The sequence below is a fragment of the Miniopterus natalensis genome, chromosome 5 (assembly GCF_054644295.1).
Source record: "Miniopterus natalensis isolate mMinNat1 chromosome 5, mMinNat1.hap1, whole genome shotgun sequence".
Taxonomy (NCBI): domain Eukaryota; kingdom Metazoa; phylum Chordata; class Mammalia; order Chiroptera; family Miniopteridae; genus Miniopterus; species Miniopterus natalensis.
In genome coordinates this window covers 7,181,961-7,202,584 of record NC_142085.1, presented here as the reverse complement: position 1 = coordinate 7,202,584, position 20,624 = coordinate 7,181,961, and the positions used below count along the sequence as shown (strand labels likewise).

The window sequence follows — 20,624 nt, the reverse complement described above, 5'->3', positions numbered from 1 at the left end:
TGCGGGGGAAGTGCGCCCCTGAAAAGAAGATTCGCCACCAGAGACCAGGCCTCGGCCCGACAGTACCAACGGGCCCGCCCGGTGGCTGCAGCAGGGAGGGCAATGACACAGCAACTTTGCAAGCCTTCTCCCCTCCCCCAGTGGCCCAGCCTCCCAAATCTGCTTTTTTCAACCCGGGGCCATGCAAGTCCGCACAGAGGCCAGCCGGGAAAGAAAAATTTAGGAGGTCAGAGAAAATACTGGGCCTTAGAAAGCGAAAGGGCAGCCAGACATTACTCTGGCTTGTTTCCCCGCATTCCGGAAAATCACTGCCCGCCGCTCCCTCCCAATCCTCCCTTCCCCCACATGAGTCACCCTGGAGACTACAGCTACTCAGTAATTTGGAAAAGTAACTCTTCCCTCCTTTCCGTTCCCTCCCCCGCAATACACAAGGAGAGAACTGTTAGGAGTGGGGGAGGGGATGGAGGCGAACGACACCACCCTGGAGAAACCCGAAACCTTGTGAGCTGTGAAATCATTCCAGGTCCTAAGCCTCACTCCCTCCAGTTTCAGACCACGCTATCTACTGCCCTCCCTGCACCCACCTTGGGCCTGGTTTCTGCTCCCAAGCAGACCCCGAGTTTTCAGCTTGTAAGCCCTCCCCAGCCTGGGGTAGACACATGCTCAGTTAAGACCCCAACGGGGCAAAGGTCTGTGCAGAAGGCTCCACAGGCCGTGTCCACGTGAATGCACACAATTTTGATAAGCAACTCGAAGCGTAAACTCCAGTATGCCAGGTGACCACTGCGAGCTTCCCACTACTGACACAAAGGACGCACAGAAATGCTCCTTCCAGAGTCTGGGGAGAAAGGGAGTGGGGGCCTGGGAACAATCTCAGTTCACACCCCGGGCTGCCCACTCTAAACCTTCACACCTACAAATAAGGACTAGTCACCACTCCCACTCCTCAACCCACTAGGTCACTACCCCCCGCACCCCACTCGCCAAAAGGAAACCTCACCTGGCTCCGGGCTTCTGTACCCCCGAGGGGACGAAGAGAATGGGGGGGCACACCGCCCCAAGCCCCTTTGCCCTCCCATTGATATGGAGGCATGAGGTTGGCCATTCCCTTCCCCCATCCGAGGTGCCCTTCTCCAGCTTGCCCCCCTTTACGCTCCCACTGGCTGTGAAATAGTTGAAGGACAAACCCACCCTCAGGATTCTATTCTGAACCCCAAGAATCCCCCTCCCGGACTCCCCACCATTGGTTAAGCACGTAAATTACTGGCAACATCCCCGCCCAAGGGCCCCTTCTTACCTGGATCCTGGAACCTTCCAGGGGGGATCCAATGTTCCCCTTGGCTTGGTGCGGGGGGAAGATGTAATCCGGGGTGTCACCCCCCACCCCGGAAACTGAAGCTGTGTTGGGGGAGGGGGCGTAGCCCCCAGCCCCTCCCTTCTCCATGGAGTAGGGGGGTGGGGAAATCATCTGGGCCGCGCGGACACGTCAGCAACACCCAGATTGGCTGACGCGGGTCACGTGCCGAGCGCCCCCCCTTCCCGTCCACGGGGGCCAGATTTCCGAAGGTTCCTGGGGGTCGCCACAAGGCGCCAAGGGAACTGCATGGCCCAGGCCTATTTCCAGAGGCTCAGTGAGCCCTAATGCCGCTGCTTCTCTATAGTCCCGGCTTCCTATCCCGCTGTCGCCGACCTTGTCCCCCCCACGCCTCTCCTTACGGGTTCAGCATGGCTACCGCAGCCCGGGAATGTTGCACTGCGCAGGCGCAAGGGTGCGGCCGGGTTGGGGGAGGGGAAGGAGCCCCGGAGGCCGCGGCGAGAGCAGCAGGGCGCAGGCGTGGGAGCTCCCGCGGCGCTTCCGGGAGCGCGCGCGGTGGGTGGGGCGGAAGCGGGCGCGGCGAGGGGACCTTCGGCCTCCCGCTCCCCTTCCCCAGAGCCCGCCCGGCGGCCTCTCTCTCTCCCTTTCCCTCAGGTTTTAGGAGACGCTCGACTCGTCTTGACCTGAGTCCAGCGGAAATGCGCGCCATGGCGCTGTAGTCCGCGAAGGAGAACGGGGCCTGGATCTGCAGATTGAGGGGTGGCCCGGTGGGACCCCTTGCCCGGTGTAGGGACTTGTCATCCTGCCGGTGCCTGCTGCGGGGAGATGCGGTGCGGACGCTAGATGTGGGCGTTTTGTTTCCATCTTTGGCTTAGAGTTTTACAACTTCTCATTTCCCTGACCCTACCTACACTTCCTTACTTCATCGAGACCCGCTAGTCCCTGGACTCCGGCCTTCTACACAACCTACCGGCCTTCTGCTCACTTTTACTTTTTTACCCATCGACCACTGAAATTAAAACATAGTTTTCCCTAAGGCTTTGCCCTCACTCTTTTGATCTTGATTCAGTCCCATAAAAATAGAACCTAGGGGTGTTAGAGTGATTGAGTTGCTACCTAAAGCAGACCTTTTACTTGTTCGTGGACAGTCTCCTCGACCGTGGGCGTATAGTCACAGTGTTCGCTCCGTAGTCCATAAGCCCCACTCCCCACCGCTAACAGAGCAGAAAGGCCGACCTGCAGGACTCTCCGCTTTCCCTCGCCCTTCTGTAAACGGCCACGTCTGCTACCATTGTACTGGAAGTCCGCTCCTGTTTAAGGAAATACCTTAAAATGTTCGACCTTATCTATTACTCTGAAGCTAACCTTTTTCTACCAACTGGCATTTTAAACTTCTCTGTTCTACTCCCAGCCCACAAAAAAAAAAAAGGGAAAGAAAGTAACCTTATCACTATTGTATCCCTTTATATACTCTCATATTTACCTTTCAGCTCCCCTGCACAGTCAAGACCTGAAATTACCTAAATTTTCCTCTCTGCCCCTTTCTTCCACTACTGAAACTTCTGGCAAATGTCGCCAAGGACCTCCGGATTGGCAAAGGCAGGAAGCACTTTTCAGTTAAGTGACCTCTCTGAAGCGTTTGACACTTGATCAAGCTTCCTTCCTGAATTCTCTACACCCTTGATTTCTGTGACCAGTCTCACTGGTTTCTCTCCCTATTGTCCAGCTGTTTCTCTCCAGTCTCCTCATGGACTCTGCTTTATTCCTACGTGTTGATGTTTGCCAGGATTTTGCTTCAGTTTGCTTCTAGTTCTGTTCATCTCTAATTTCATTCAGTGACTCAAAGCTTCTCAAATCTCTACCTTTTGTTCAGACAACTCTCCAGAGCTTAACTTGCTACTAAATATTACTGCTTGGATAACCCTCAGATACTTTAACCTGGTCAAGATTGATGCAGTCTGTATGCACATGAGACTTGCTCCTCTGTTAGCCTGGCTGATGGCAGCTGTTCAGTCACAAAACCTGGAATCTGGGAGCACATTCTTGATTTCTTTTTCTCACAGCTTTATATCTACTAGACTTACCGTTTTGCCTTTAAAATATCCATTGAATGACACTCTGTCCACATGTGGCTATTTAACCCTTTGCGGTCGTTTGTCTACTCTCAGCCACCAAAGCTTTTTTACCGTCCTGGTCGTATGTCTGCTCTCAGTCACCACAGCAAGGAACCATACGAATCTTAACTCTGTTCATTCATGTATCAGTTCATAATTTCTCTTGTTTATCCTTCATAATCTTGCATGTTATGTATCACTGCTCTTTCAATGGAAATTAATTCCGACCAGTACGACACCCATGTCCAAATTTAATACAACCACAAAGGGTTAAGTTAACATTAAATATAATTTTAAATTTAGTTCCTCAGTTGCACTGGCTACCTTTCAAGTTCTCATTAGCCACAGGTGGCTAATGGCTGACCTACTGGACAGCACAGGTTAGAGAACATTTCCATCATTGCAGAAAGCCCTGTTGTCAGCGCTGCTCTAGATTTTTCTCTCTGCCTCTGCCACAGTTCTGTTAGGAGTGAGGTTTCCAAAGTATAACTCTGGTCATGTGCTAGTGTTTAAACCCTATATTAATTCCTCATTTTCTGTGAGAGAAAGTCCAAATTCCTGCACTTGACAGAAAGGTCTGCTACTTCTTCAGCCTTGAATCTAGCCGCTTTTTGTGCCCTATACTCCAGCCATAATGAATTATTCCCTAGACATGCCATTGTTTTATGCCTTTGTATTTTACACATACTGCAGTCTAACACATAATAGGCTTTTCCCCAATCCATTTAAGCCCCCAAAGCATCTGAAAAGCCTACTCTTGCCTCCCAAATTCAGCTGACTGCCCACTCCTTGGTGTCCTTATGATTGCACCTTTCACAATGAATGGCATTTATGTGCTTACATGCTCCTCTCCCTTGTTAGACTTTGGTCCTCAGAACAGGGCCATGTCGCACTCCTTTTGCCCCCTGCCCCAGTATATATCCCCGGCTCCTGGCATAGTACCTGCCAGTATGAGGTGCTCACAAAGTGAGCAAATGTTGAAGGAAATTGATGTGTAAGTATGTGACTTAGGTAAGATTGTAATGTATATGTTTGTGAGGCACTATCCATAGTATTGGGGAAATAATCATAGTAAGAAACAATCATTGCTGTCAGATACATTTTTGAGACACTGGGATGGTGTGAGGAAAGACAAAGCAGTATAGCACAGGTCACTTTTACAGAGAGCAGTGCAGTCCAGTCTGGCCAGAAGAGAATAAAAGCTTTAAGAGTAAAGCTGAAGGAGGGAAGACTGGAAGGTAAATTGATTTGAGGTGATATTGCGAAGGATTTCTAGTGCTGTTAAGTTTGGACTTTGGGGAGTGACTGCAAGTTTTTGAGCAATGACTTGATGAGGGTTATGTCGTAGGATAGGAACTCTATCTTCATATCTCTGGTAGCTAGAACTATACCTGTTAATAAACAAAAAATGTGAGGGTAAAGGGGGGAGAAGTGGTGATGGAAGGAGAGTTGACTGGGTGGTGAACACACAATACAGTATACAATGATGTGTTACAGAATTGTGCACTTGAAACCTATATAATTTTATTAACCAGTATCACCACAATAAATTCAATAAAAAAATTAAAAATGAAAGTGTGCGGTTGGAAGGAGATGAGACTGGTGATAGCTAACATTTATTGAGTACTTGAAATTTACTAGGCCCTGTTGTAAGTACTTTACATGTATTAACTCTCTTAATCATTATAACCCTGTAACGTAGATACTGTTGTTGTCACCCCCCGTTTTTCAAATGAAGCAACTGAAGCAAGAGACATTAAATAATTTGCCCACGGCCACACTTTCAGTACGTGACCAAAGCTGGGATTTGAACCCAGGTGGTCTGCCCCTGGACGGTATGTTATTCTGATTGCTAAGCACAGCAGGTATTTTAAGACCCGGGATTGAAAGTTGGAGAAAAAAGGATTAGCAGAGGTAGATTTGGGGTCATCTTTGAGGCAGGTTTTGAATTAGGCAGGCAGGTAGGTGAGATTTATAAGGGAGGAAGTAGGAAACAATTGAGTTGTAGGACAAGGACTGAGCTTTCGGTTTGCTCCCCAGGGAGCAAGAATAGAAAGTGGAACCAACAGAAGAGCGTCAGGAAGGAAGAGCAAACAACAGAATGTGAGTAAGGCAGAACAGGAGAGGGCTCCAGTGAGGACTTCATGTTTGCCAAAGGAGTTTTTAAGCTTGTCTGTGCTATGGACTTCTTTGGCAGTTTGGTGGCACTTTGGACCTTGTCCAACAATCATATTTGTAAATGCATAAATAAAATAATTATAAAAATATTTGAAGAAATGCGTGATGGTCTAGTAAAATGTCTGGGTTTTTTTTTAAAGATTTTTTAAAAAACTGATTTTAAAGAGGAAGAGAGAGGAACATCAATGGGAAAGAGATACATCGACTAGGGATCGAACCCACCACCTGGATATGTGCCCTGACCGGGAATCAAACCCGAGACCCTTTGGTGCACAAGATGACACTGCAACCAACTGAACCACACTGGCCAGAGCAATATGTGTTTTCTTATTAATACATGTTTCTTATATATTAAATAAAATGATTTATTGGCAGGTCTCACAACTCCCATAATTGTAGAAATATTTAGAGATGTCTGTATATGTGATATGAAAATATGAACTGATGATTTCTATTGATGACAACATTAATGTACTGCTAGTACTACAAAGATTTATTTTCTCCATCATAAAACTGAACTACATTCATAAAACTAAAACAAAGTGACTTATTTATTCCATCGAAGTTCATGGACCCCTGAATTTTATGATGGGACTGCAGGTTAAGGAGCCCTGTTCTGGTTGATGAGGCAGTGAGACCCCACAGATGGGTTTGGGGGAATAAAGAAGGGGAGCAACCATTAGTTGGCTCTGGGGTCACTACTGATACTGGAGAGCAGTTCTGTCACATGGGGATAGAACTCAAGTGCAGGGGACCCAGGCCAAGCAATTCAGATTGACTATAGTAGGAAGGAGGGGACTATTTTAAGCTTTTTGACTGGGGAAGTGAGAGCTACCTTTGTGGGAAGATTTACTTAGCAACAGCATGCCCCATGGATTGGCTTTGAAGAGGCTGGAGGTGGGCCAGTTAGCAACCTTAGCACAGGCACACATGAGCTGAAGAATAAAGTAGGTGCAGCATCAGGACTGACTGCACTAAAAGAGAACCCAAAACCCTGGTCCACAAGGTCCCAGCTGGCTTTGCTTCCGCCTGCCTCTGGCCTCACTGCGTCACTGACTGCTCCAGCCACATTGGTCCTTCCTTATTTGCTAGAAGGAGCCAGCCCCTTCCTGCCTCCGGGCACTACACATGCTGTTCCCTCCGTCGGGCGCTCTTCCCACCCTGCCTGCCTAATTCTTACTTGCCCTCCAGATTCCGTTTCAATATCAGAAGGTCTCCAACTCCAGCTGGTCTCTCTTAGGGAATCATAGTTCTTTTCCTTCATAGTACTTTTTACAATTTGCTTTTATAGATTTGTATGTTTGTTTAATGTCTCTTTATTTTTATTAGGTTACAAGTTTGATGGTAGGTGTGTGGTGTCCAGCATACCTCCAGGTACGTAGAGGGTGTTCAGCAAATATTTCTGAAATAAATAACTGAATGAACCTCTCTGAGCCACAGACCTTGTTCATATAGTGGGGATAATAAATGCCAACCTTGTAGAGCAATTGAGAGGATTGTTAGTCCTAGTAATGTAGTGAAAGGAGAGGATGACTATGGACATGAGGAGACACACTGAACTGGGAATGAAGGTACATGTGGGAGCTGGGTGGCTAGGTTTGATTTCTGAAGTAGGAGGTGGAAGTAGGAAGAAAGTGGCAGTTGGGAAGGACCTAGGATGGAGTGGGAAGAGTGGTGGGGCGCACAGGGAGGGCAGTGGGGGTGAAGGTGTTCCTAGAGTAGAGACATTTCTGGTAAGATTTACTGTTGAAATCTCTGTTAGAAGGGATGATCTGTTGTGGCTCAGCTTCAACACCTTCAGTAACTAGCAGCCCACTTACTTTAATTTTATTTTTTTAAATATGTTTTTATGATTTTAGAGAGAGAGGAGGGAAGAGGGAGAGAGAGAAATGGAAAAAACAATGTGAGAGAGAATCACTGATCAGCTGCCTCCCACCCCCCAGCTGGGGATGGGCCCACAGCTGGGCATGCGCCTGGCTGGGAGCTGAGCGGCGGCCCTTCAGTGCAGCGGCTGACACCCAGCCAGCTGAGCCCACCGGCCAGGCCGCTGGCGGCTGTTCATTCACCCAGTGAGCGGTCACTCGGGGGACCTCGGGGGATGCCGGGAAGGTGAGGAAGAATACGATGTGATCTCTCAGGGACCTTGCGGCGGAGGCGAGGTGACCGTGGAGCAGGCGCGGACAGGCGCGGCAGCAAGGCTGGCGCGGGCGGGGCAGGTGCCCGCACGGCCCCCGCGGTTAGAGCGCCCGCCCCGCCCGCCCCGCCCGCCCCGCGCCGCCCCGCCCGCCCCGCCCGCCCAGCGCCTGCGGTTCCCGCCCTGCGCCAGCCGCAGCTCAGGCGGGAGGCGGCGAGTCGCTGTCTCTCCCATCGATGTTTCTCTTCCTCTCTCTCCCCTTCCCTCCCTTCCACTCTCTAACAAGTCAGTGCACAAAATATCCTTGGGCGAGGATTAACCAAAAAAAGGAAAAGGAAAAAAAAATGATGGTCCAGTTTAACCCAGTGATCCCACTTCTAGGAACATAGCCTAAGAATCCTGAAACACTCATCAGAAAGAACTGACGCACCCCTGTTCACAGCACCGCAATTTACAATCGCTCAGATCAGGAAGCAGCCCAAGTGCCCATCAGGAGATGAGGGGATGAAAAGCTGCGGGACAGTCACACCGTGGAATACTACGCAGCTGTAAAAAGAAGGATCTCCTACCCTTTGAGACAGTATAGAGGGACCTGGAGAGAATTATGCTGAGTGAAATAAGCCAGGCAGAGAAAGACAAGTGTCACGTGATCTCACTCATATGTGGAATCTAATGAACAAAATAAACCAATGAACAAAACAGATCCAGAGACGTGGAAGCATGGAACAGACTGAGGGATCTCAGAGGGAAGGGGTGGGGGGCGGAGCAGGAAGAGGTTAATCAAAGACTAATATACATGTATGCACAACCCATGAACACAGACAATAGTGAGGTAGGTCGGAGGGGGGGTGGTGGAAGGGGTGGAAGGAGTCAATTGGAAAAAGACATCTGTAATAGTTTCAACAATAAAGATAAATTTTTTAAAAAATGATGGCAATGGCAGGCACCAGGTGCTGTGGAAGCACCCTGAAGATGCTATGCACTAATCTCTGTTCAGTTCCCAGAAGGCTTCCTGAGGGAGGTGAGATTTCATCTCAAAGGAATATATAAGTTGCTTAAGTAGGGCCCAGATCAAAAGTATGATGTGACTGAATACGCATAATAAAAATGTCCCTTTGGCAGTACTGGAAAATAAGAATGAGATTGGAGACAGAGGCCAATTTATAAGAAAGTTGTAGTAATCGAGGAAACAAACCAATGATGGCCTGAGCTAGTGGGAATGGAAAGAAAAGGGAAGACAGATTTAAGAGCTATTTAAGAGGTAGAATTGATAGGACTTGGTAAACAATGGAGTGAGAAGGTTTGAGGAAAATGAAGTCAAGGTTGACACATTTGTAGCTCTGATAATTTGGCTGGATAGTTATTTATTAAGGTCTTGAATATGAGTTGGAACATGTTGGGAAGGGAAGGTGATGAGTTTGGTTTTGTAAATTTTGAGATGGAGGTACATTCAGAGTAGTAATTGCTAAATTTAATTTGTCTATTACAATTATTGAACCATCGAGAGGAGTTTATGAGACAATATAAAATAGAAAATTTACCAGTGTTTTAAAGAATGAAAGCACAGTTGGGAAACCATAAGACATTGCTTTTCATTTAAAACACCTTTTAGACATTTTTTGGATAATTAGGGAAAAACGAACACATATTGTGTTAAATGGAGTTAAGCAATTGTTTTTAATGTTATTGGAGATAGTAGTATAGTTATTGTAAAGAAAAGTTATCTATTATAGACACCCATAGAAATATTTCCTCGTGGAATACAATGACAAAATTTGCTTTAAAATACTACAGGAGTCCAGTGGTATGGCTCAGTGGTTCAGCATCGACCTAGAATCCAGGAGATTGTGGTTGGTTCCCAGTCAGGGCACATGGCTGGATCCCCAGCAGGGGGCATGCAGGAGGCAGCCGATCAATGACTCATCACTGATGCTTCTCTCTCTCCTTCTCCCTTCCTCTCTGAAATCAATAAAAATATATTAAAAACATTTACTGAAAAAAATACAGGAAAAAAAAGTGGGTGGAACAGGAGAATAGATGAAACAAGAATAGAAAGCTTTCAGAAGGTTGAAAATCATTGAAATTTATGAGTACATAGGGGTTTATTATTCTCTTTTATGTATGTTTGAAATTTTTCTAGTAGAGATTTTAAAAAACCCTTTTAGCCCTAGCTGGTTTGGCTTAGTCATTAGAGCGTTGGCCTGGGACTGAAGGGTCTCGGGTTCAGTTCTGGTCAAGGGCACATACCTCTGCTGCAGGCTCGATCCCTGGCCCCAGTATGGGTGCATGCGGGAGGCAACCAATCAATGTGTCTCTGTCACATTGATGTTTTTCTCTCTCTTTTCCACTCTCTGAAAAGCAATGGAAAAAATATCCTTGGGTGAGGATTTAAAAAAAAAATCCTTTTAATTATAGGTCCAAAGGAAATCAGTTAGTGAATATAAATATTTTTATTAATTAATCAACATCAGGTCATATCATAAGTATATTTGGAGTTTGTGGCCAGACTTGTGACAGACCAGAGAGCATCAAGGAGATCACATGTGTCACCCAGGCAGTTACTTGGGAACTGCTGCTGAGCATGAATGCAGATTCTGCCTGTTCATGCCTCAGGTGGTCTCAGGCAGCTGGGATGCCACAAGTTCAAGGGAGGTGCGGTTTCTAGGTTCGTGATGATTCTCCCGTCTCTGGAAACAGCTCTAATGCATAGGGGTGATGATGTGCCTGGCCACAGCTCATTGATATCGAGGTGCACACCTCATACAAGCTGAGCCAGTTGGGTTGCCTCACCCAGCAGTGTGCCTTTGGAGCTGTCGCATATTAATGGCAGTGTACCCCGCTGCTAGGCCCCATGGCTCCCCTTCCCGGGGCTAGCTTATTCCACTCTTTTGATTTCATGAGCTCACTCAGTTTCCTAATAAATTGCCATTTTAAATTGTAAGTTAGCCAGAATTGGTTTCTATTGCTTACAACCAAAATAGCCTTATTAAATATAATAAAGTGTTGCATAATTATTATGTAAATGTGTTTAGTGTTGAAATAAATTTAAAAATAAAAAATACATTTAAAAAATTTTCCTGAGGGAGACTTCTGTGGGGAATACGGTTTGAGAACTGCTGTTGTTGACACCCCCACGAAGCCACACACAGGCAGTTGGGGACAAGGGGTGTGGAGCAGAGTAGAGCTGAGCCAGTCGGTGGTAAGGGAAGGCGTGTGGGAGTAAATGCCATCCAGGACATGGACAATGTAAGAGAAAAGGTTGAAGACCAACCTCCAGGGACACCAGCACTTAAAGGGTAACTGAAAGGAAGGAGTGCGCAAAGGAGACAGAATGCCAGGGAAATGGGGGGAACCCCCCGGGAGAGAGCGCTGCCCAGATGCTGAAAAGGTTGGAAGGAGGCCGGGCCAACAGTGTCAAATGTTGCAGAGACTGCAGAGTCCATGTGACTTAGCAACACCAGAATACTAGTGAACAGCCCCACCGTGGAGGGGTAAGTATTAAATGGCAAGTATGAAAGTGGAGAGATGGTTGCCATGACTTTTTTAGAAAATTTGGCTCTGCCAGGACAAAAAGGATGGGAGAGCTGAGCGTCAGCCGTGGGCATGCTGGTGTTCTCAGAGGCATTCATATCTGAAGACCAGAGTGAACAGTTTCTGGGGGGCCAGACTGGCTGCCTGCTCCTCTCTTGCCCATGATTATCACTCCCCCAACTGATGAAAGACTGTTTTTGAGATCATCTATTGTGGAGGTTGTTGCAGAGTCCTGATGGGAAGAAGGGTTACACAGAGGGAGGGGCAGTTACAAGTGTTTGAACTTTTTGCATTTACACCAGGAGAGAGGAGTTAACCACGCCTCAGTCCTGCCCTGGTGATGGGGTTATAGCTCTCACGCGGGTCTTTGCCGCCACCCTCCCACCCAGAGGAGCTGCAGTGTCTGCTGCATGTGTTCCTAGCCCTCCCACCCAGACCTCTTTCCAAACCACCCGCTGTATCTGCGGCACAATGTGTTCATTAACCGGTTGTCATCCCCACGGGCCGGTGGGGGTCTTCTTTGGAGGGTGGGTTTATTTTGGGTCCCCCATCCCAATTCTGGCACATGCGTAGAACAGTGTTTAGCAAATTATGGTCTGAGCAAAATCCAGCTTGTTTTTATACGGCCTGAGAACTAAGAATGGTTTTTACATTTTTAAATGGTTGAAAAATATATATATTTTGTGAGTTACAAGAGTTATATGAAATTTAAATTTCAGAGTCCATAAGTCAAAAGAAGGTTAAGAACAAAACTCCAGGAACAACAGTATTTAAAAAATAGCTGAGAGCAAGTCCGGGAAGGAGTGAGGAGAGGCCTGAGAAGTGGGAGAGGAGCAGGAGGGAGCGCACAGCCCTGCTCTGTCATTCACATGCTGCCTGGGGCTGTTGGGCAGCCCGACTGAGGAACTGGGACTGAGATGGAGTGTCTCACAAAGCCGAAAATATTTACTATCTGATCCTTCATGGCACCCTGGGTGGCTGAGTGCCATACATCTCCCCTTCCAGGCCTGGGCATATCACAGACTTTCTACTTTCCTAGGGGCCTGAATCTCCACCACAGCAACTAACATGGGTTAGTCCACAAAGGGAGAGACAGTGGGAAAATGTTCCATGTTTTGGAGGGTAATACAATCATTTCCAAACCCTACTCTAGCCCTGGCACTCTGCCTCCCACCCCCAGCCCCACCCCCACACAAATCTTAATATCCAGGAGGTCCTGAGTTATTTTGGGGGTGCTGTTATTGCTGTTTTTTGCTTTCGAAAAGGGGTATGGATTTTGAAAGTCTTAGAAACATGTCTGGTCCACCGATTCACATAGATTAATTTCTAAGGTTACTTAATTGCCACATTAGTGCTTTCTCACTGCACCTTCCCCCACCCCTTCTGTCTTTCTCTCTTCTTCTCTATCAAACTTGCAGCTATACACTGACAGTTTCTTCCTCACCTCCCACTTCTCAGCCCACCACCATCTGGAGTCGCTCCCACCACAACACTGAAACTGCTCTCCATAAATCCGTCAACCATCTCATTATTGCCAAATGCAGGGACACTCTCCAGTAGCACTTGATAATGCTGGCCTTGCCCTTCTTCGTGGGACACCTCCATTCCTCTTAATCTGTTTCTTCCTTCTCTCGTTCTCTGGATGCTCCTGCTGCCACCAGATTCTCCCAAGTTAGCGCATTTCAGCGTACTGGTTAGCACACGGCGTCAGTGCCTGGCTCCCCTCCTACACTGGGCTCTGGGCTGCTTGGCCTCGGGGTCTGCGAGGCGTGTACTTCTAGCTTCCTGGCGGTTGGCTTCCTGTTAGATTCTCTCGGTAGGAGACAGCTCAGCAGACAGGAGAAACCGAGAAGCTTCCTGCCTTGTCTCTAAAAGACTGGCAATAGCAGGGAGTTATAGCAGCAGCAAGAACAGGTGACTCTGGACTCGCGCCTGCTGGGCAGAGGAAGTACCTTCTCAGTGAGCCCGCCTTGCTGGAGATGACAGCTTTTCAGGAGATTCAGCACCAACTATGACAGTCTGTCCGTCAGGGCGACAGCAGGTGCAGACATGGATTCCCGCTCAGGGGCCACAGCAGCTTCTGACTTCCAGGTATTCCTCGCTCCTCTGTGCACCTCCAGCCACTCTCCATCCCTTTGGCACTTCTTGCCTTTGCAATGAATTCTCTGCGGTAAATGTCTCAGTCTGAATACCTAGCGCACTATGTGCTCTGACTGGGTCCTGGGTCCTGGATCCTGGTGGGCGTGAGGCCTGGGGTCTGAACTCATGCACCCACTCATCTCTGCGCAGTTCACTTGGGTGATCTCGTCTACCACCTCTGTTTCAACATTTGTGCCGGTGACTCTCAAATGAAGGTTCTTCAGCCCAAAGCTGAAATCCACACGCATACGCCTCACTCCTGCGTGGCTGATCCACGGGCATCTCAAATTCAACTTGTACAGAACTGAATTCATCCCTTTCATCTGTCCATCACTCACGTCTCTCCCTGCCACCCATTCAGAAACCTGGGTGTTATCTCTGACCCTCCATCTGACCTTCCCACATCTAATCAGTAGCCACGCCCTTTGGAGTCTACCTCCTGATTACCTCAATATTCCATTCCCCCATCGCCTCTCTTCCTGACTTACCTCTGGATCTTAACATTTTCACCTAAACCATTGCTATATTGTTACAAAAGGGCAGTGTGTGTGTGAGACTTTTAATTTTGATGTCATATGCTACAGACTCTTGATCAGCAGCTTTGCCTCAATTCTTTCTAAGCTCCAGTCCATTCATTGTTTGAAATATAGGAACAATTCTTTTCAAAGGTTGAAATGATGGCTCTGCCTCAGTTTTAGTATCTCCATCATCTGCCAAGAAAAGCTGGCCCCTCCTTGCGGCATAACGGGGCTTATATGATCTGTTTTCGCCTAAATTCCTAGTTCCTCTGGACAGCACGTGAGCCGGCTCCACAACATCCGCACCCAACTTCCCCGCGGGGGAGGCTCGGCAGCAAGGAGCTCAGGTGCCTTTGACTTGTACACACGTGCGGATCCCTTGACCGCTTTTCTCTCCACTCATGTTCTGTTGATCAAATTTTTTTAAAAATTTTTTTTGGTTTAGAATATTACAGATGTCCCTTTTTCTCCCCAATGACCCGTTCCACCCCGTCCCATACCCCTCCACAGTCCCTCTCCCCGCCACTGTCCGTGTCCATATAATCAAATTGTTTTTTTCTTCAAGACTCTTAGGGGCCATCCTGATATGTCCCATCCATTCCTTCAACTTCATAAAATTGCTACTTCCAAACCACTCGGCGCGTTCTTATTCAAATACATTTCAAATACGTCACATTGTCCAGTTTATCCGTTACCACCGCCCCCTCGATTAGACTCCACGCTCTCTGCAGGCGGGAGCGTGCCCTGCTCACCTTGGCGTTGCCAGCACCGCGGAGCGCGCTGGAGCTGCTGGCGACGGGAGTGCCTCTGCGGGAGCGGGGTCCGGAGGGCCCGCAGTGCGCTGCGGGACCGGGAGCTTCCCCGCCCCGCGCCCGGCCCGGCCCGGCCCCGGTTAGAGCCCGGCTGAGGCTGCGGGGACACCGGGAGCGGTCCCCGCCAGGGGGCGCAGTCCCCGCGCGCCCGCCCGGCCCAGGTCCGCGCCCCGCTCCGGCCTGACCAAGGGCCCTCTTCCCGAGGAGGCTGGCTGGCCCCAGGCCTCTCCCCGGTGACTGGTGACGTGAAAGCTTTCGCCCCTGTGATTGGTTTAGCCCAAATGGCAGGGACACTATTGGAAGTGAGCTGGCGGAACACGGTCTGGAAGGGAGTTGGGGAGCTGGTGGCAGCTCCCAGCCCGCAGTGTGGGTGCAGCCATGGATCATGAGGGGGGCCCAGGACCAGCGCTGCTGCTACACCTCCTGTGGCTGCTGCCCCACGCCCAGACCGCCCCTCAAGGTATGACAGCACCTCGCCTTTGCTTCAGTCCTGCGGGGGCTCAGCTCAGGGTGCCCACCCACAGCCCTGGGAGAGAGCCCCATGCTTTGTAAGTGGTGGGAAGTGCTGCTGGGTGGTCGAGACGAGAGGAACTGGGACAAAGCTACTATGGATGGATGGCAGTGTCAGGGGCATATTATACATTTCATTTAAGAGTCTCTTGAAGCAGAGATTATTATATCCATTTTCCAGTTGAAGAAAATGAAACTCAGTTTAAAGTAGCTGGTGCAAGTTCACACACTGGGAGGTGGTAGCGCTGGGATTTAACAAAGCAAATGTTATTTCCACTGCTGCATGCAAGAGTCACTCTGCATGCAAGAGTCACTCTGCACTCGGTCATCAACTCACCTTGCAATTCTTGAAAAGTCTTCATTGGTCCTTAATTTCCTTCTCGGAGAAGGATGGGGCAGAATGGGAAAATAATCTGGAAGATCCCTCTTACTCTAAATGTCTGTTATTCGAAGTATTGGGTATTGACTGGGTAGGTTTCCTGCTCACTGGGGGGATTCCTGCCAGAAGTTTCAAAGAAAAGGGATTATTTCGTGCAGTTATGGGCTCATTTCCCCCAGTCCTGGCATAGCAAGGGCTGGACGGTTGAGAGAGGGGAAGACGTTTCCAGGGAGGCTGAGAAGAAGCCCGGAGACTGCTTTTCAGTTCACCACGTATCTGGGCAGAGGAGGGAGTGGTGTCATCAATAGCTTGGGGTGGTGGTAACCATTCCTTCGCCCTCCCTTCTAAGACTGGGGAACCCATCCAGGCCCCCCACAGGTCACTACGGTGGCCTGTGAGTTAGACAAAGGCCTCCCCTGGGTGGATGCAGCCTGTGACGGACCGTGGCCTGGAGCAGAGTCAGGCTGGGTTTCTGCCTCTAGCAGTGCGCAAACCCCACCAACGCTGCAGGCTTCAGACAGCAGCCAGTTTTACTTCTCACAGCTTCAGACAGTTGGCCTTTTTATGGGCAGGGGTAGTTTGGAGAGATCCCAGTAATTTCTTTTTCACCTCCACTGGGTGGGATAGCCCAAATAACAGGCACTGGGGGGGGGGGGGGGGTTGGTTATATCCCAGCCCTGCCCCTCTGGTTGCAGCAGGCCTGGCCTTTTCTAAGCTAGAGAGGAGGAAGAGGGGGAGGGGGAGGAGGCTCCTGGTCCTGAACTGGGCCCTATCTCCTTTGTATCCCAGCCGCAGGGTGGCCAGACCTACAGAACCACACGTTCCAGCACACAATGTACTGTCAGGACTGGAGTCCCAACATCGGACTCTCGGAGGCTTACGATGAGGACCTGCTTTTCTCCTTCGACTTTTCCCAGAACACTCGAGTTCCTCGCCTGCCTGAATTTGCTGACTGGGCCCAGAAGCCTGGAGATTCTTCCAACATTTTCTTTGATAAAGCCTTCTGCCAAGCCATGGTCCGGGAAATAGGCCCAAAATTAGAAGGGCAAATCCCAGTGTCTAGAGGTCAGAGCTTTTTTGGGGGTGGGATGGGAACTGCATTCTTACCCTCATTAATCTATACACTGAATTGTTCCCTTTCACACCAGCCCCCCACCTCTGGGCTGAACCCTGCTTCTCTGGGTCAGAGGGCAGGTCTAGAGGTGGCGACATTCAAAGCTATTTATTCAACTTGATGAAGCCAGCAGGAGCAGCTGAGGCCTAGTGACTGAGCGCTGTGTTACTATGCTCAGCAGAAGAGGGGATGTGCCTGATGACGTGCCCGTGTTTTCATGGTCAGACAGCTGTGATCAGATGTCGCTGAGGGGTCTAGACAGGAAGACTGCAGGAAGTCAGGGCCGATGGCTGCAGGGTGGCCTGGGTCTGGCTCTGCCTCTAGGTCCAGCTCTGGCTCTTGCCTAGAAGAAGACCTCAGAGCCCAAGGCCCCCCTCATCTCTCCCCTCAAAGCCCATCCCCATTGACTGTCTGCCCTCCCCTCTGTATGACATGTCCCATCAAACACCAGGGTACCATCTAAATAAGACTCTTCTTTCCCTCACACCTCCTTCCCACCCTGCCCCAGGGCTTCCTGTTGCCGAGGTGTTCACGCTGAAGCCCCTGGAGTTCGGCAAGCCCAACACACTGGTCTGCTTTGTCAGTAACCTCTTCCCACCCACCCTGACGGTGACCTGGCAGCATCATGCAGCCCCTGTGGAAGGCGCGGGGCCTACTTTTGTCTCAGCCATCAATGGACTCAGCTTCCAGGCCTTTTCTTACTTAAACTTCACACCCTCACCCTCGGACCTCTTCTCCTGCCTCGTGACTCATGAGATCGACGGCTACACAGCAATTGCCTACTGGGGTGAGAGGCTCCTCCCTGGAAGCCTGGCTCATTTGGGGACAAAAAAGGATAGACCCACGGGAGAGCCCTTTTTCTCTACTTGGACCTTGTTTAGTCCATTCCCACTCTGAGCCAACCTCAGTCTTCCATGCCCAGTTTCTCCCTTGTCATCCCAGACACCCAGGTCATTCCCCAGGGTGGGGGGCTCCCTAACCAGGTCTCAGGGCCCACCTGCTCCCCTTTGTGTCCAGTGCCCCACAACCCGCTGCCCTCAGATCTTCTGGAGAATGTGCTGTGCGGCCTGGCCTTCGGCCTGGGTGTGCTGGGCATCGTCGTTGGCTTGGTGCTCATAGTCTGCTTCCGGAGGCCTTGTTCAGGTTCGTGGCCTGCGGGGCAGCCGGCGGGGGCCACAGGCGGTGCTGCGTGGGCTGCCGGCATTCTCCCGGGCCTGCGGGGGACTTAGGGGACCCTCAGGCCCGCGGGGGAAGGCTGCATGGGCTCCATGGGCATCCGCCTGGTTGGGGTCCTGGTTCCCACACACAGTCGTGGGTCACAGGGATGGCCCCGAGTGGCGGAGGAGTGATGATGGGCGCCGCAGGAAGGGTGCGGGGATGATCTGGGGACAAGGAGAGAGCTACTTCTGTAGGGCTGCCGCAGGCAGGGGGCCTTTGGGGAGGAGGCCTCCCCCTGATGGCTTCCCTCCACCCTTCTCTCCTCAGATTGATTCTTCCTGGTCAGAGCCTGAGGCCAACACCTTCGGGCCTCGCTAGCAGGGGCTGCCCAGCATCGCTGCTTCCCTGAGCAGAAGGCCTGGGGCTCCCCTGCGCTGTGTGCATGCATGCATGTGCATGCGTGTGTGTAGGTGTGTGCGCATGCGCGCGTGTGTGTGCGTATGTGTGCATGTGCGCGTGCATGCGTGTGTGTGCACGTGTGAACGCACGCGTGTTTGTGTGTGCGTGGGCACATGTGCACGCGTGTGCATGCATGTGCGCGTGTGTGTGTGTGCAGGTTCTCAGCTGGGGGCTCCGCTATCCGGGGCTTGCATCCCAGAGAACCCAGAGTGGCCTTTCTATCATGACCACAGTCCTTCCCACTTCAAGGCAATAAATCTCATTACTTTTTATTGTGGCCTTTTTTTTTAACTCATGGTGTTTGTTTCTGGATATCTCAACTTGAGTGCGTTGTCATGTCACATTCAATGTCACATGCCTTAACCCGAACCTAGCTTGTCCTCAGGGAGGGAAATTGGGAACCCCCTGCCCCCTCAGCTGCCTCCTGTTCCCTGGTCTCAGCACCGCGCTGTCGCTTTCGCTCCGTCACTGTGTGCAGACCGTGAGAAATGAAGGCAGAGCTGCTTTCCGATCACCAGCTCACCAAATGGTGACGTTTTTGCTTGTGGGTATTTTTGCACTTCACCGCCTGGAGAAGTATGTATCTCCCTTCCCCCTTCGCCCTAGCTGGGAAACAGGAGTGCAGGAGTGGGGAAAGGAAGCCTTCAGAAGCTAGTCTTTTTAATGTTTTTATTGATTTTTTTTTTTTTTTTTTTTAGAGAGAGACAGGAAGGGAGAGGGAGAGATAGAAACATCAGTGAGAAACATCGATTGGCTGCCTCCTGCATGCCCCCTATCGGGGATCAAACCCACAACCCTGGCATGTGCCCTGACTGGGAATCGAACCCGCAACCTCTCTGTGCACGGGATGACTGCCAACCAACTGAGCCACACGCTGGCCAGGCCAGACGCTATTCTAACTTCAACAGGTCAGTTCTGTGAAAACAGTATAATCATACTCCTGAAGTGACATTTGAACAGCCTGGAAGGGCCCTGGAACAGCCTGGATTTCTATTTTCCTGAATTCACGTGTCCTTCCAAATGGGCTGTTCTTTGGCCTGAGCCGCTCCTCCAAGTAGAACTGACAGTGCTGTCCTGGGCTGATAGTGGGCTGGGCCAGGGCACCTGCCTCCCAGGGCTAGATTGCTTTGCATATGCTTTGCCTCTGGCTTTCTTTAGGGTCTGGAGGTTGCTTTGAAGGAGGGGGTGGCATTGAGGTTAACCAGAAATTATTTTGGTTTTGGTGAAGGAATCTCTGTTGTTTGCATTGTACCAGAATCTAAGGGAAAATACCAATTCTTTCCAGGAGCTGGAATCTCTCTGAACCACGTCATTTCTAAGAGCAGCATGCACACTGGTTAAGGGTATGGGCTATGGAATCAGGCTACTAGGAATTCAACTGTGACTTAAATTTTAGCCGTGTACTCTTGGGCAAGTTACTTAAGCCCTCTGTGCCTTGGTAGCATGTTCAGTAGAAGGATGATAATAGTAGTGACCCCCTTAATAAGATTGTTGTGAAGCTTATGTAAGTTACTATCCGATGGAGGCTTAGAACAGTGGCACATAGAAAAATTGCTCAATAACTTAGCCAAGATTTTCACAGGGGAGCATAGCAGCACCATTGACTTCTTTCTCTTTTCTGGAATCTACTTTGAATCTACCTTCAAGTATTATATTTTCTCCCTTTGAGATGTTTTTCTTTTCACTTTACCATTCTACATCTATCTCTTATTGCTTTCTACTTCCTGATTTCTATCTATTTTCCAACTTATCCAGAAGTTCCTTCCAGTCAAACCTTGAAGGTGCTTTTGTTATGCTGTGTGACCTTAGACAAGTCACATCCCCTCTCTGAGCCTCAAATTCGTCACCTGTAAGATGATGGACTTAGGTTAGGTGCTTTCTGATCAAGAATCCTATTAGACTGTCACTTTTTTTTTGTCTGTTAGACTGTCACTCATAATGCTCAAGAAGCACTCAAGACCCTGTCTACTCTGGGTCCCGCTTCTAATAAAAAATATCACCCACTTTTCCCAGCAGGAATCCTGTTCTTCAGTGAGTGTGTTTTCTCCCTCTTCCCCAACAGTATCATGTCTGTCTTCGCTTTAGCCCAGGCTTTTTCCTCTCACCCGAACACCTTCCTCATTCCGCTCTGCTTGTTCCCATCTTAACCAACGCTGGAGGCACTCAAGGTTCACCCTTCTGCGAACCTCTCCCTAATCCTGCGGCCCTGATCGGCCTTCACCGAACTCTTGGAAGCACTCAACCCAGGCTTTACGCTCAAGGA

At 49.7% G+C, this 20,624-nt stretch overlaps 1 protein-coding gene across 2 annotated transcripts; it reads left to right on the top strand.

The window, feature by feature from the left end:
• The first annotated feature begins 15,104 nt into the window (after positions 1 to 15,104).
• LOC107542672 (HLA class II histocompatibility antigen, DM alpha chain) lies at positions 15,105 to 18,633 on the top strand. 2 transcript variants are annotated; one of them, XM_016220102.2, is made up of 5 exons: positions 15,105 to 15,201; positions 16,420 to 16,695; positions 17,253 to 17,531; positions 17,762 to 17,887; positions 18,230 to 18,633. In XM_016220102.2, the coding sequence occupies exons 1-5, from the start codon at positions 15,120 to 15,122 to the stop codon at positions 18,232 to 18,234; spliced, it is 768 nt and encodes a 255-aa protein (XP_016075588.2). In that variant the 5' UTR covers positions 15,105 to 15,119; the 3' UTR covers positions 18,235 to 18,633. The 2 variants fall into 2 exon arrangements, with proteins under 2 accessions (XP_016075588.2, XP_016075589.2); XM_016220103.2 differs by lacking the exon at positions 17,762 to 17,887.
• Positions 18,634 to 20,624: the final 1,991 nt, after the last annotated feature.